General features: G+C 33.4%; 1 protein-coding gene across 1 annotated transcript in view; it reads left to right on the forward strand.

Moving 5' to 3' along the window:
• Nucleotides 1-11,447, forward strand: part of por (Protein-serine O-palmitoleoyltransferase por) — a 14,273-nt gene extending 2,826 nt beyond the window's left edge. The window contains exons 3-9 of the mRNA XM_027371101.2: nt 565-739; nt 4,698-4,899; nt 6,000-6,225; nt 6,463-6,569; nt 6,873-7,069; nt 7,589-7,816; nt 8,567-11,447. Coding sequence (XP_027226902.2) covers nt 565-739; nt 4,698-4,899; nt 6,000-6,225; nt 6,463-6,569; nt 6,873-7,069; nt 7,589-7,816; nt 8,567-8,775 — 1,344 coding nt within the window. The 3' untranslated portion in view covers nt 8,776-11,447. The remainder of the gene's footprint in view (nt 1-564; nt 740-4,697; nt 4,900-5,999; nt 6,226-6,462; nt 6,570-6,872; nt 7,070-7,588; nt 7,817-8,566) is intronic.
• The last annotated feature ends 2,590 nt before the right edge of the window (nt 11,448-14,037 follow it).

A 14,037-nucleotide genomic window follows, 5' to 3' on the forward strand; every position in this document is an offset into this window, starting at 1 on the left:
ATGTTACTCCTTTTAGTATGTTTGCCTTTGTTTTCATATTTGTATAGTGAACCAGTTTTGTAATCTTAAATATACTTCTGTTCACTTGTTTTTCTTTATTTCATTATTGTCTTGTTAATATTGATTATGTTTTGTTATATCTGTCTTCACTAATTACTATACTTCTATTATTTTTAGATGTTAATCTCAGTCTCAGTGTTTAGTTTGCAATCTTGCATATCTTGGATTTTCTTTAAGCATCCAAAATCAAATATTTTTTTTCTTCAAGTACATTAGCTTGACTTGTTTTATTTATTTATTTATTTATTTATTTTTTACATCTTTTTATACCAAGATACTGTCCAAGATATTTGAGTTAGTTATTTTTTATTCACTGTATCTTTTTCCATCTATGCAAACTAATCTTCTGTGAAATTACATTGCACCTGATTTCTTCATATCAAACACAATTACCAATTTGCAAAATATCTTAATTCAAACTTCCTACAGTATCATTAGGATGATAATTCTGAAGGCAAAGTATTTGTTTCATTTATGGACTAACAATTTATATGACATATTTAGGAAATATATGAGATCCCGGAAGATGAGCCGTGGGAGGATGACGATAACATGGAGTCGCAGTTCACAATCTCGGAGCTGTATGAGTACTGTGTTGTGCCAACGGTCACAGACTCTGCACGCCACCTATATAATATTCTGATGTGGTCATTGATCTTCTCAATCAGCACGAGATTTGGTGAGTATAAAAGCTGTGTTTGATTTTGTTATCGTGTTTCCGGTTTTTGGTTTGGTTATGTTACATTATATTGGTTTGCTGTGAATGGAATTTTCCTGCAGGATTATCAGTTACCTTGGAAAGGCTGTAATGTGCTTCATAACTTGTTTTTTTTATGTTTATATATTTATCCTAATGTTTGGATATTTGAATGTTTTACATTTCTGCTTTTTTTGTTTTATTCAAAAGGTAGAAAAAGGTATGGATAGCCTTACTTCTTTCTTCGTATGTTTTCATGTGTTGGAAGATGAGGGCATTTCTTAAAATTAACAAGTATTCCAATCATTGCGTCCTGATGTTCTAGAACAGTTCTTGTAAGATTTAGATAAGATTTATGTTGGATGAAATATAAAGCAAAGTGCACTATAGAGTTTATGTTTAATGGAGAGAGTGAATCTGCAAGGCTAGGGTGGTGTACATTTTCTAAATGTTTTTTTTTTCATCTCTCACTATCCTTATGTATCTGTATCAGAGATATCTTTTAGAAAAATCTTTCTATTGATCACTATTTGCTATTTTCTTCATAGACAGTTCAGCCATACTAGAGGAAGGATCTTTGCCCTTTAATGTATTATATTTCATATTCTTTATGATAAATGTCTTTAGCTGAAAGGGACTTGCATTAAGTCTAAAAAATTGGAATCTTCCAACTTTGTTGTGGTTCCTCTCTTCTCATTGATATTTGAACATTGTTTACACAAACCTAACACACAATAAGTATAACAATGAAGATATCTGTGGGCATAGGCTGTAGTAACCGGGATCATTGAGGTGACTTATGAATCATCACTAGAATTAGAATAGCTGATTTTTTTAGGTTTAGGTGTGGGTGTTGATGTGTATAGATGGATGCAAAAAGGACAAGCATTGAAGTGCTGATGTTATGGAGATTTCATTGCAAATAAAGGACAACTTTAAATCAAGATTTTTACATTATACATACACTTTTTTAAAGGAATTCATTAGATAGATGCAATGCAGTTTTTCAATATATAAGATTGAACATATAATACATAGACATCCAAGATGGTCACATGTTTTTTTATTAATAAGTGTAATGAATCTTAATCTCATAATAATTGAAAATACAAAATAGATGATATTAAAAAAAAAGATATCAAGAATCTTTGCATTTGTATTCATGTGCACTAGACAAGCATGATAAAAAGATCTGAAGGTCATAGGCTGGTTGGAGTTTCCTCTCATTTAATTTCATGAAAAAAATACTAACACATGGACTCATTAATTCCACCCTTCTTTCCTTTCTAATTTTCCACCATAAAACAAATATCATGTCATGTTTCCTCTCTAGATATTCTATCCCCTGCAAGAGATTATGTGCTAAGTAGCTAAGTAAAAGACTTCCTTTTTGTTCTTGTAGATTTTATGACCGATATACATATTCATTTGCAAATCATGACTCTTCAATTGTTTTTTGGATGTGAAGATGGTGCTCAGATATGAATTGTGTTTTTGTTGATATCTCTCATAACATCTATCATATTTTTGACAGTCAGAGAAATGATACAGACCCAAAATATCGTCATATTATTTACATCATTCCATATCTCCTACCGGTTTCAGGGGAACATATATCTGTTTTAATTTGTCTCTTGTATTACAAAATGACAAAGACTTGTTTGATTGTAAATTAAGTATTCCCTTTTCATATATTGATTTGAAGATTGTTGTTGTATAAAGCGTGTCATTGATTTATGCTAATTGATATCCCTCACTCCAAGGTAATGTGATCTCCACGTACGTCTCTAACCAAAGGTTGGACCTAGTTCTGTATTTCCATATAAATTGTTTCTAATACCAACTTTATCTGCATGAAGAAGTGGTTATTCATACTACCAGATTTGATATTACCAGTTCATGGTATTTTTGTATGTCCTCTTTTGTAGGTAGTATGAAAATGTCCAGTAAATCTTCCATCCAGAATCTTTTGAAGTCATGCATAGTTTTGGGAGAAGTGGTGGCTACTTAGTCAATCTCAATTGAAAGTAGACCAAGCTTATATGTTCTGGTTACAGCCTAGTGGTGAAATTGAATATATTTTAGATGTATACAGAAGGAAGATGGATGGTCGAATTATGAGGATGTCCTTCATTATCTGATGTATATTTAGAAGTATGTAAATTGGATCTAAACATACTATTTCTGATATATATTTGATAAACCTTGTAGGTTGAAGTTTTAGCTTATTTTTTATATTTAGATTAGGCCAAGTAAATTAATTTACAGTAAATGTTAATACTATATGCCTAAGTTCCAGGCTGTAAAGAGATGGACAGTGTGCTTTATACTCAGAGCCTAGGAATTAAAGTCTCAGTTAGGGGTAAATATTGCAATGCTTGAGTTCATGTGGAAAAAAGTGTTATGAGTACTATATATATTTTTGTTTCTGACCATTATAGGAATGGCATCATCTGGTAACCGAACAGAAATAGAAAGTTTTCATGTTGTAAATTAGATGCACATAGTTTGTTGATTTGTGATGGACAAGGTGTACCCAGTTCAGTTTGACAATTGTTGAGAGAAATATGAAAGAGAATAAAGAATTTTATTGGTCAGGTTGATTTATCAGAAATAGCACGCACAATGTTTGTAAAAGTGTAAAAATCTTATATGAATTCAGTCAACATAAATGAAATAGATTAAACTTGTGAATGACATTGATGGATTTTGTAATGTATTGTAACAATGAAATCAATAACATTTGAGACACTTATTTATGGTAAATAAACTCAAGAAATTCTGTGACTTATGTAGTACTCATGTAACAATAACCGTATGCAAATCTTCAGAAAAATATTATTAATATTGTTACGTATTTGGATAGTCCAAGAAACTTTTTGTTGTCTTTTGTACTATGTTCATCTTGCAGGGCTGTTTCGGTAGTGTGCAGAGAAATTTGATGAGAGGTATTGAGGTTATCGTTCCCCCAATCTTTTATCTTCAATTATTTTGTACACACGAGGGCACTTTCCTTCTTGAATGTCCCCTAAAAGGGAACTACACTAAATATCACTTGCTATAATCTTAACCATGAGCACATTAATACTAACCATGAGCACATTTTAGACATATTTTTTATTGTTGAATAAATAACATGCTCATTGATTATGGATTTGTTTGTTTTATTTTTATTTTTATTTTTATTTATTTTTTGGTTAGTAATATTAAAAGAGACTTTGTGTGTTTATGATGTGGGCAAATAATGAGACATTTCACTTTTCTAAGAATATAGATATTTTGTGTATAATTTGGTTGCAGTGAAAGTCATATTGTTTTGTGTATTCTAAGCTATATCCTTAGATTTGGGAAAATTTGAAATTTTTTGCTTTGATTGTTCAATGGCGTGTGTAACCTGATTTTTTTTTCAGTAGTAACAAGTGGAATTAGACAAGGGTCATGTTTTGTTGGGCTAAGATTAAATAAATTAGAGTAACTGGATGTAAATCAGTAGTCTTTATTGTAAAACTGAAAAATATGGCATTACTGTATTGTGTGTTTGAGTTTTTTATGAACCTTCATGTATATCTCAACTTTGCTTCCTTAAACAATTTTTTTTATAGATATCCTAGTAACATTCTATGAAGATCTAAAATTTGATAGATCTAGATTAGATAGAATTATGAAATTTAAAACAAATCAAGTTTAGTGTTCAGGATTATCAGTAGGTGGGTTCTTTGTAAAGGTAACCTTATGAATTGATATAGGTAAATGATGTTGGTATATTTAGAATGTAGTCTAAATTTATATGTAAAATTTCTTAGACAGTCCATTATTGATATTCAATGACGATACTCTTTGGTTGCATTATGCAGAGTAAATTTTGTATGCCTAAAATATAAAGAGTAAAACCATAAGACCAAAATGTAAAAGGCCTATTCCCTTGCATCCTCTCCACTAGTGCGAGTTCCTGCATGTCTTGTGCACCTGATGTCTGCTGCATGTGGCTGTGTGGTGGCCTGGCAGCTGTTTGGCCAACGCACTGTCTACATGGCCTCTCTGACGGGTGTTGGTGGGCTGTCCCTTCTCATCTCAAATGCACTAGTGAAAGCCCGCCGCGGACCTTGGACTTGTGTGGCATGTGTGGTTGTCATGACCGTGTGGTGAGTTTGTGAACTGTTTTCATTTCTCGTTCTCTTTTTTATTGTGTTTGGAAGTTTCTTGTTGGCACCATAGGTCATTTAAAAGTGAGATGGAGGTTATGTGCATTAAGTAGATGAAGGTGAGTGGTAACTGATATATGGGTGAATAGTTTTACTGAATTATATTAAGCATTGCTGTTGACATTTTGCAGACAGATAAGAGTGTTGTAGAAGATTAGTAAATGGTAGTGTTTAGAAGATATCTGTCCGTTCCATGTTATATTTCCTGACAGTGAACAGAAAATCTATTCAATTATAGACCAGTTTGTGTACTGGCTTTCCCATGATATACAGGTTGAAGTGTGGACTTGAATAACCGAGACCTGTTATAGTAGAATTCCTTTTTCTCTTTTTTTTTTTCTTCTTATAGGTTGCTGATTGAGCACACAGATGAACTTGCTTGCATTCTCAGCTTATTTATCAGAGATTTTTTTGACATAATGATAAGCCTTGGTTTCCTTTGTAACACACATATATACCCCTTTTATAGATAAAAAATATTGATCATTGTCTCATACCAATCTCAAAACTACAGACAAAGCAAGGAAGTATGCTGATTTTAGCCACAAAAATACCATCATTTTGTTTTCAGCAATTCATTTTTCAATAGTACAAGGTGTTTTAGTTACCCTTCTTTACAGACATCATAGATTCAAATGTTTTTAGTGTAAAAAATTGCTTAGTTATGAATATGTACAGTATATGGGTGAAAATATAATTGGAAGTCCAAAAAATTATCTTGCTTGTAGCATCTGATTTCATTTTGTTATTTCATGGAACATATGAGCAAATAGATGTAAGTTCATACCATGTAAAGGTATTAAGTATGGATTAGTAAACAAAGAATTGCTTTGTAATGTTTGTCCTTTGAGGTGATTTGACTATCGCAAATAGCTTTGTATACTCACTTTAATCCAAATGGATTTAATATTCTTAATGTTTCATTTTCATCACTGAAAACCTAAAATCCTCTAGCAGGTAATCATTTATTTGATTATTATTATTATTATTATTGCTCTTTCTCCAAACAATTGACAATTGAAAATGTACCATTTTTCCAGCGAGTTATGGTGGGCAGATCCAGTTGACTGGCATAGCATAAGAGGTGCTCAGATGATCATCCTAATGAAGGTGGTATCTGTTGGATATGATCTTGATGCTCGCACTCTCACCACCTGCCCAGGCATTTTTGAGCTCCTTGGATACATCCTGAATCCTGGTTCAATCATCTTTGGTCCATGGGTTTCCTTTAAAACCTATATGAAGGTTCTTGAACCGGCATCTTGGGTAAGTGATGGTTACTTTTATAATGAAGATATATGTTTTATAGACATGATTTTGTCCTTATGCTATTAAAGAATAGATATGCTATAAAAAGATATTGTACTTGTTTTATAAAGGAATCTAGATTTGTTTTACAAAGAAACTTAATTTTGTACTAATGGATTGGATATATGAAATGATATTGATATATGTATACAGACATGAGTTTTAATAAGATGAGTATTTATTTGTTTATAACAGAAAACATGGCCAATTTTGAGGATCCTACAGAGTTTGGCAGCCAGCCTTTTATTTTTGATTAAATCCACATGTGTTATATCATGGATTTTAGCAGACCCAGGAAACAAGTAAGAACATGCAGCATTATTTTATATTGGAATACTTTATATCACCTTAATATGTACTTCTAAATATATTGCATGATAATATAGGTTCAGTATGAATGAGAATTCACTATAAAGTTATATGGTGTGCACAAATTGTAGCTTTATGAAATGAGTAACGATTCTGTATAAAGGTATTTGGAAGGAAACAAATAGTAAGTTTTTTGGTAGCTTATTGATAATGAAAAGAAATATATATCAGAGGCTTTGTTACTTGAGTAGCAGCAATGCAAACATTATTCATAACAAAGACCACCGTTGTTGCAGATGGATGCTGGCTTACAGAGATGCCCTCGCATTTCGAACAAGCCATTACTTTGTTTCATACATGAGTGAAGTTTCTGCGTTACTAGCTGGCCTAGAATTGGTGGGAGTTGCTAACCCAGGATCAATTGAGGTTCCACGTTCTCTTGGGGAGGTTGTGGTATTCTGGAATATGCCCATGCACCATTGGCTAAAAACATGTGAGTTGTGATTTTTTATATGCATTATGTGCTTATTTAATAACTTTTCAATAATTATATGAGATTCAGCAAAGGTAAACTACAAATTTCTCTAACAAAGCTATGATGATGGGGCCTGAATTTTTTGTGATTTAATATTATGCAACATGTTAGATTTTGTGGCTAGGCCTAAGCTGTATACATCTGGCCCACCTACTGCAAGTCATGATGTGTATGTATGTCATAGTTATGATAGCTATAGCTGTACCTGTCACAGAGGGGCTAATACTTAACAAAATAAAAAATATATGGAATCAATAAAATTACAGGATTTGCTAGAATGGTTTTTATATGGACCTAATGTGAGTGTAGGACTATAGACAGTCCTTATAGTTATGGTTTATACTTGGCAGTGGGCCATGGACAAAGGTCATGTATGAAAAGTGGTTAATGATCACAAAAAGTTGGGGAACCACTGTTCTAGCTGAATCATCAGATAAGTATGATATATTTAACATTATTTTTTTTGTCACTCTTCAGATGTCTTTAAGCCAGTTCGAGGGCAGCTGGGAGTGTTCTGGGCACTTTTATTCACCTACAGCATGTCGGCACTTTTCCACGGTCTGAACTTTCAACTGGCAGCTGTGCTTTTGTCCTTGGGCTTCTATACTTATGTTGAGCATTCACTCAGATATAAGCTAGCAAGCGCCTTTGATGCCTGTATATTAGCTAGACCCTGCCCAGAGAATTGTGGACATTCGCAGAAAGGTATGTTATTTATCCCTATTTCCTTTCTTTTTTTCTTCTTTCCATGTCTCTCTCAGTAGAATCATTTATTTTCTATTTTGAAGTTCCCAAAACCAGTTTAGGAATATGTTTTTTGTTGATTGTCATCTTATGAAGTACTCAGTCTTTATTATTAAACATGTAATTGGGTATACAGGTTGTTTTGCCTTTAAGCATGCTTTCATGTTCATATTTTATTGCAGCTTAATCTATTGAAAAGATATAGCAGGATCAAATGATTTGCATTTAGTATCTCTTGCCCCTGTGGTTACCAATGTAGAATCATGATTCTGTCCCTATTGGTAGACTTGATTCCAATAGATGCATTTTAATCTTGTTCCTTAGGCCATTTGTTTAGGGTTTAGCCTGTTTGTGAAAGATGTTGAAACATGCTTTTTTTTTTTTATTTGACTTGGGTATTTTAGCTTTACGGTACTTTAAGGAAAGCAAAGAGGTTAGGAAAAACAAAAATGAGCAAACTAGAATAGTCTTAGAGATATTTTGATAAGTTTATGTGTAAAAGATTTCTGGGGAATGGAAATTTAGCTTTGAGTGAATAAGAAATACGTATATGGGAAATTACTGTAAACCATGGGCAAAATATCATATGCTGTAATAATTTTATCCAGCTTTTGATTTTACAAACACACTATGTGATTGAAACAAGAAAATTACTTCTCATATTTTCAATAAATAAAATGTATTTGTTAATACCATGACACTGTCTTTCAGGATGGTCAGTGTTTACAATCTGTACTAACCTGGCTTTTGGACTGTTGGCGATGTTTCACCTGGCATACCTTGGCATCATGTTCGACTCTTCACCCCAACAACAAGAATCGGGATACAGTATGAAGCATACTCTAACTAAATGGTCTATTTTAGATTATGCTAGTCATTGGGTTGTCTTTGTCTGTTATATTGTTAATGCTGTCATTTAAGATTGATTTTAGTAATGAGCCATTTATAAATTTAGATTTCTACAGCTATAGGGCATTATGATTGCTAATAGTTTTTATACAAGAAGGTAGCTGGTAGCTGATGTAAACTTATTTATTTATTATTATTTTTATTTAGGGAAGAATAGAATCTTAGGTACAGACATTTTTTCTTACAATATGAAAGTCCAAAGTGTTGGTTTAATATGTACATATGTACCATAAAATAATGTTTAGAGAGGAGGAGATTGGCAATACTCTGGCTAGCAATATTTTAGGTTAAACTGTAAATGTTTGCAACTTGTTATATGCAACGGTGTTACAGCAAAATGAAGTTAGAATATATCTGAATGATAAATCCTTGTATATAGTTTTGTATTTTGATTGAACATGTGAATAGAACTAACACCCTGTCTTGGACTTGAAATATTCCATTGATTGTTTGTCCCAGTGCTATATCCATGGACAAGCTTACTGATTGCTCATCTTTAAACAAGACAGTCGTAAAACTATACTTTATTTGCCTGCTACTGCTGGTAAAGGAAGGCAGTTAAGAAAAATAGAATCGGCATTGTGTACTTGAAATAATGCAGAAATTCACATTATGCTTTTGCATTATCAAAGTTGTTCTTTCTGTCTGAAAAAGGTGCCCATGTTCAGTTCAAAGTCTTCTGTTTTTAATACATTTCATAGTTTAGACAGACTCTTTGTTATGTTACTCACTCAACTTAGCCATACTCTATTACATTTGTTTTACAAGACTTGATATTATTTTAGGTCATATCTAATCTACCTTGCATTCAATAGTGATCTAATTGTAAACCTAAAATCCATTTGTGCTACTGAAAAGTTTGAACATAGCTTTTCCCTTTCTTTGTAGTTGTTCACAAGTCTCGTTTCTACCTGACTCTTGGAAAAAAGAGTTCAAGTGAATCTGGATGAAGGAAATATTTGTAAACATTGTATATTTTATTCTGCCTATCTTGGCCCGATTTGTTGTAAGTTTGTTTTTTATTTGTTAAAGTTGGATATTGTGTTAAATTCTAATTTTTATATAATTTCTCTCTAGTGAATGGTTAGATTAAATATTGTGTTATAGTTATATGCATAAAAGTTTATCAATTAACAAAACAAATTGTGTTAAAACAAAATTGTAACAGTGCAAGCATGTGGGTCACAACTGTTGGATTTTCTTTTACCTTACATTCATGTTGTTGATTGTAAGGTAATCAAATCCCAACATGGTGATATTCTGCAGCCTTTGGGTTGGCTATTCCTTCTAGCAGCCTCCAACTTCCAATAACCATGTTATTGTTCGCAGGTGGTGGCATCAGCAACTTGAAAATGATTAAGGGCAGTATGTAAAGTATGCTGATAAGAATTGAAAGTGGATATAAAGTAAATAAAATATTGTTTTTATAATAATCGCTTTTTATGTAATAATTTATTTTAAGTTAGAGGGACTGTAATAAGCTCCATGTGTTTACTTATAGTTGCTTCCATGTTTGTAAAGGATTGGAGCAGTGGAATTGAATCAGATTATTGTCTTTTTGCTCTGTGACCAGCAGGTTGGTAAAAATGTGCAACTATTCACTGAGCAGCCAGTACATTCAGTACTAAAATGAGACAATCTCTCCCCCCCCTGTACACCCCTTGGATGGAGTTTTCATATACTTCCAGATGAAGTTAAATATGATGTAGTAAGTTTCACAACAGGCTGTTTGAATACATGATCTGTTATGGGAATTTCACAATAAATATAAAAACATCAAGTGATGCATAGCTTCAACTACAGTTCTTGCATGTTGCCACCTCCTGTATGCTAAGAATAGCTGGGGTCCTAATCCATTGCTGCACCAGAGTTTCATGAAACCAAAACACATGATCAATACTTGGGTGCATTAGGCTACTGAGTTGTTGAACACATAAAGAGTTTAAATATAATGTGTAGCAAGTTCCGCATCAAGCTGTTTGAAGAGAAGATCTGATATGAGAGTCTGGAAAATCTGGTTCTGTCCTATGGGGTTGGGGTTCTTAACCTGGTGTCCGTGGATGGGTTTCAGGAGGTCTGGGAGGATCAGATAAAAGTAACAATATACTAGTGTGTGTTTTTTTAGATTGTTTACTTTAAAGTTTGATAATAGTTTGTGTATCTCACATATGTATGAGACAATCAAATCTCAATAAATAAAGTACATTATACAGAAAGTTATTTGAATATTTCTAAGAAGGGGGTTCCATAGCATTCATCAGATTCTTAGAGGGATCTGTGACTAAAAAGGTTAAGAACCACTGCCTTAGGGGTTAATGGTGAGGAGAGAATTATTGTTTCCAGGAAGTAGCTAAAGCAAACCTTTTAGAGTGCCGAGTGGAGGAAATATATTTTGTATTATACAAGGGGACCAGGTATTGAGTTTGAAATGTATGAAAGCATTTCTGAAGAGATTGATATTATTTTTTCTTGTTTGAATATTTATAGATTAATAAGTACATTGCATTTTTACCATGACTCATGAAATAAATTATCCTCTTTTTTTTCTTTCATTAAAACAATTATCAGGATTATGGCACCATGACATCTCATGTAAAGATGTACATAGAGATCCAGTGTTATTAGATATCTGTGCTTTATATATTTTTATATCAAACATAAAAAAGGATTATTCTTCCAAAACCAAGAATCTTTTATTAACCATAATATATAAAAATGAAAATCATGACTTATTGTGAGACTTTTTCCTCACTATGCTCACAATTCGGCTGTGGTTTCAACAGCTTTAGGAGGCACAAGTAGCCATGTTTAATCTGATGTCACCTGTGATGGAATGTAAGTTCATGTCATGCCCTTTGAGTGTTTAGTTTATTACTTGTCTTTACACATAGATGGCTCAATAAGTATTTAGTCATTAATGAGCCAATATCTAGTACTACATCTTACCTGTTTATTATATTCCTTGATATTTGGATATACTTTTATTTTATATTGTTATTAGACATGTCAGAAATGTTCTTTCTAATGTCTATAATATTAATGACAGCATTAATATTAATAGCATTTTTTTGTAAGAATTAATTTGCATTGTCGCCCACATAAGATTTTTTCTTTTCTTTTCTTGAATTATAAGGTGTTATTTTCTCTATTAACCCTGTGTCGCTGGGCATGGCATGTACAGCCAGCAACAAAAGCGGTGACGCCTCACCAGTCTTGGGCTCGGTGAGATCATGCCCTTCTTGCCTTGAAAGGAGGCCCGCGTTCGAACAACTAGGGCATAGTTAGGGTTGTTTACAATTATTTAATTGCCAAAATAACGAAATTAATATGCAAAAGACGAATATCGAAAGAAATGGGTTTCTTGAATACTTTGGAGGGGAAACACCGGCAAGGTGTTGGACACCAGCCGCTGAAACGACAAATAAAGGCGTATAGTCAAGCTAAGGGAATACCCCTTAGTTTTGGGTAAATTGAAGATTGACTCGGCCTTTTGCGGGGTGAATGAGCAAGCGTGAACTGGGAAAGAGGTTTGCTGGGAAGTGCCCAATCTGCCCAGGTCTAAAGACTGTCAATTAATAATTTGATACTGAAAGATATGTTAATAGTATAAGTTTCGCAACACCTGCATCCTATATACCCTTCCATCATTATATTAATGCACCGCTGCACACATTCATTGCTTTTCATTTTACATAATTCATTTTCACCAACAGTTTCGGAAATAATGTTATAAATTAGGTTAACTGACGATGCACTTTAAATCAATTTGTATCAAAAGTAACTTAATGCTGATATAATAGACATTAATAATTTCTGTAAGTATGTGATTGCAAGGGGCGGAACCAAGTGTCCCATCTCACTCAAGTTGACCCCAACCTAACCATACTTGACGATTCATGAACGCGACTGGAGTTCGTGGTTCGTAGGAGACACCCAAACGAAATAAAAGGAAAACAAGGGAATCGATACCTATAGCTTTACAGCCCATTACCCTCGAAGTCTTGCAGCCAAAGCCATTTATTAATGTTTGGTAGCCCAAGAGGCGCTATTTGAGACTATATATTATTCATACCCACAAATATTACCCACAGTGTGTATGTGTGTGTGTGTATGTGTGTGTGTGTGTGAGAGAGAGAGAGAGAGAGAGAGAGAGAGAGAGAGAGAGAGAGAGAGAGAGAGAGAGAGAGAGAGAGAGAGAGAGAGAGAGAGAGAGAGAGAGAGAGAGAGAGAGAGACAGACAGACAGAGACAGAAAGGGGGGGTGAGTGAGAGGGAGAGAGGGGGGGTGCAGACACTAGCCTCGATAAGATGGGACTGAAACATAGCTGAACACACTCCTTGCTTTGCCTAGCGAATCTAATTCATCCTCTTCTTCCCCCCCCCCCCCTTTCCTAACTGTGTAAAGGTTGTTTGAACGTGGGCCACCTTTCAGGGCAAGAATGGCAAGATCTCTCCAAGCCCAGGTCTGGCGAGGCAACATCGCTTTTGTTGTTGGGTATACATACACGAATGAGCCAATTACGCGAACTAACTGTCTCACCTGTTTACCATTTTCCTTGATTTTCGATAATATGTTCTAGTATTTAATAGTGTTCCTAGTCATGTCAGTAACAATATATTAATTATAATGTTTATAACAAAAATAACAGTTTCAATATTGATAGCATTAGTAAAAATAACGTTTTCACGCTTTTTTATGGAAAAGTGAGGTCGCAAGATCTACTAATTGACTCCTTTGTGGCTAAGCAGAGCTATCTATGTGCAGAAACATTTAACCAAGCATTGCCAAAGGGAACGCACCATTTTCCCATCGACATTTTGTTAATCTAATTAAGATACTCTGCTCAAAAAGAAAAAAAAAAAAAAAAAAATCATTTTGTATTAGGAAAAGCTAAAATGTAAAGTCTTTTATGTGACTGAAAGAAGAAAGTTTTAAATGGGTTACAAGAAAGAAAATAGAAGAAAAGGAATTGTTAATATGTAATTCATTTTTCATGCATTATTACCATTAAATGTATTGTCACTATCACTGTTCAGCCCAAAATCATTTACCAAGTTTATATCAGAGATATCATTCCAATCATTATAACCTGCTACTGAGTAAGATATTCAAATAAGAATAATTCTAATTTGTTTCTAAAAAGGTACAAAACACAAAAAAGGCTTGTGACTCAAGACATTAGCAATAATATCATAAAAGGTTACATTGATGGTGAAATTGCTGAGTGATTAGTCAAGTTATCCATCTTGAATGTAAACAGAGGAAAGTCAATC

The sequence above is a fragment of the Penaeus vannamei genome, chromosome 10 (assembly GCF_042767895.1).
Source record: "Penaeus vannamei isolate JL-2024 chromosome 10, ASM4276789v1, whole genome shotgun sequence".
Taxonomy (NCBI): Eukaryota; Metazoa; Arthropoda; class Malacostraca; order Decapoda; family Penaeidae; genus Penaeus; species Penaeus vannamei.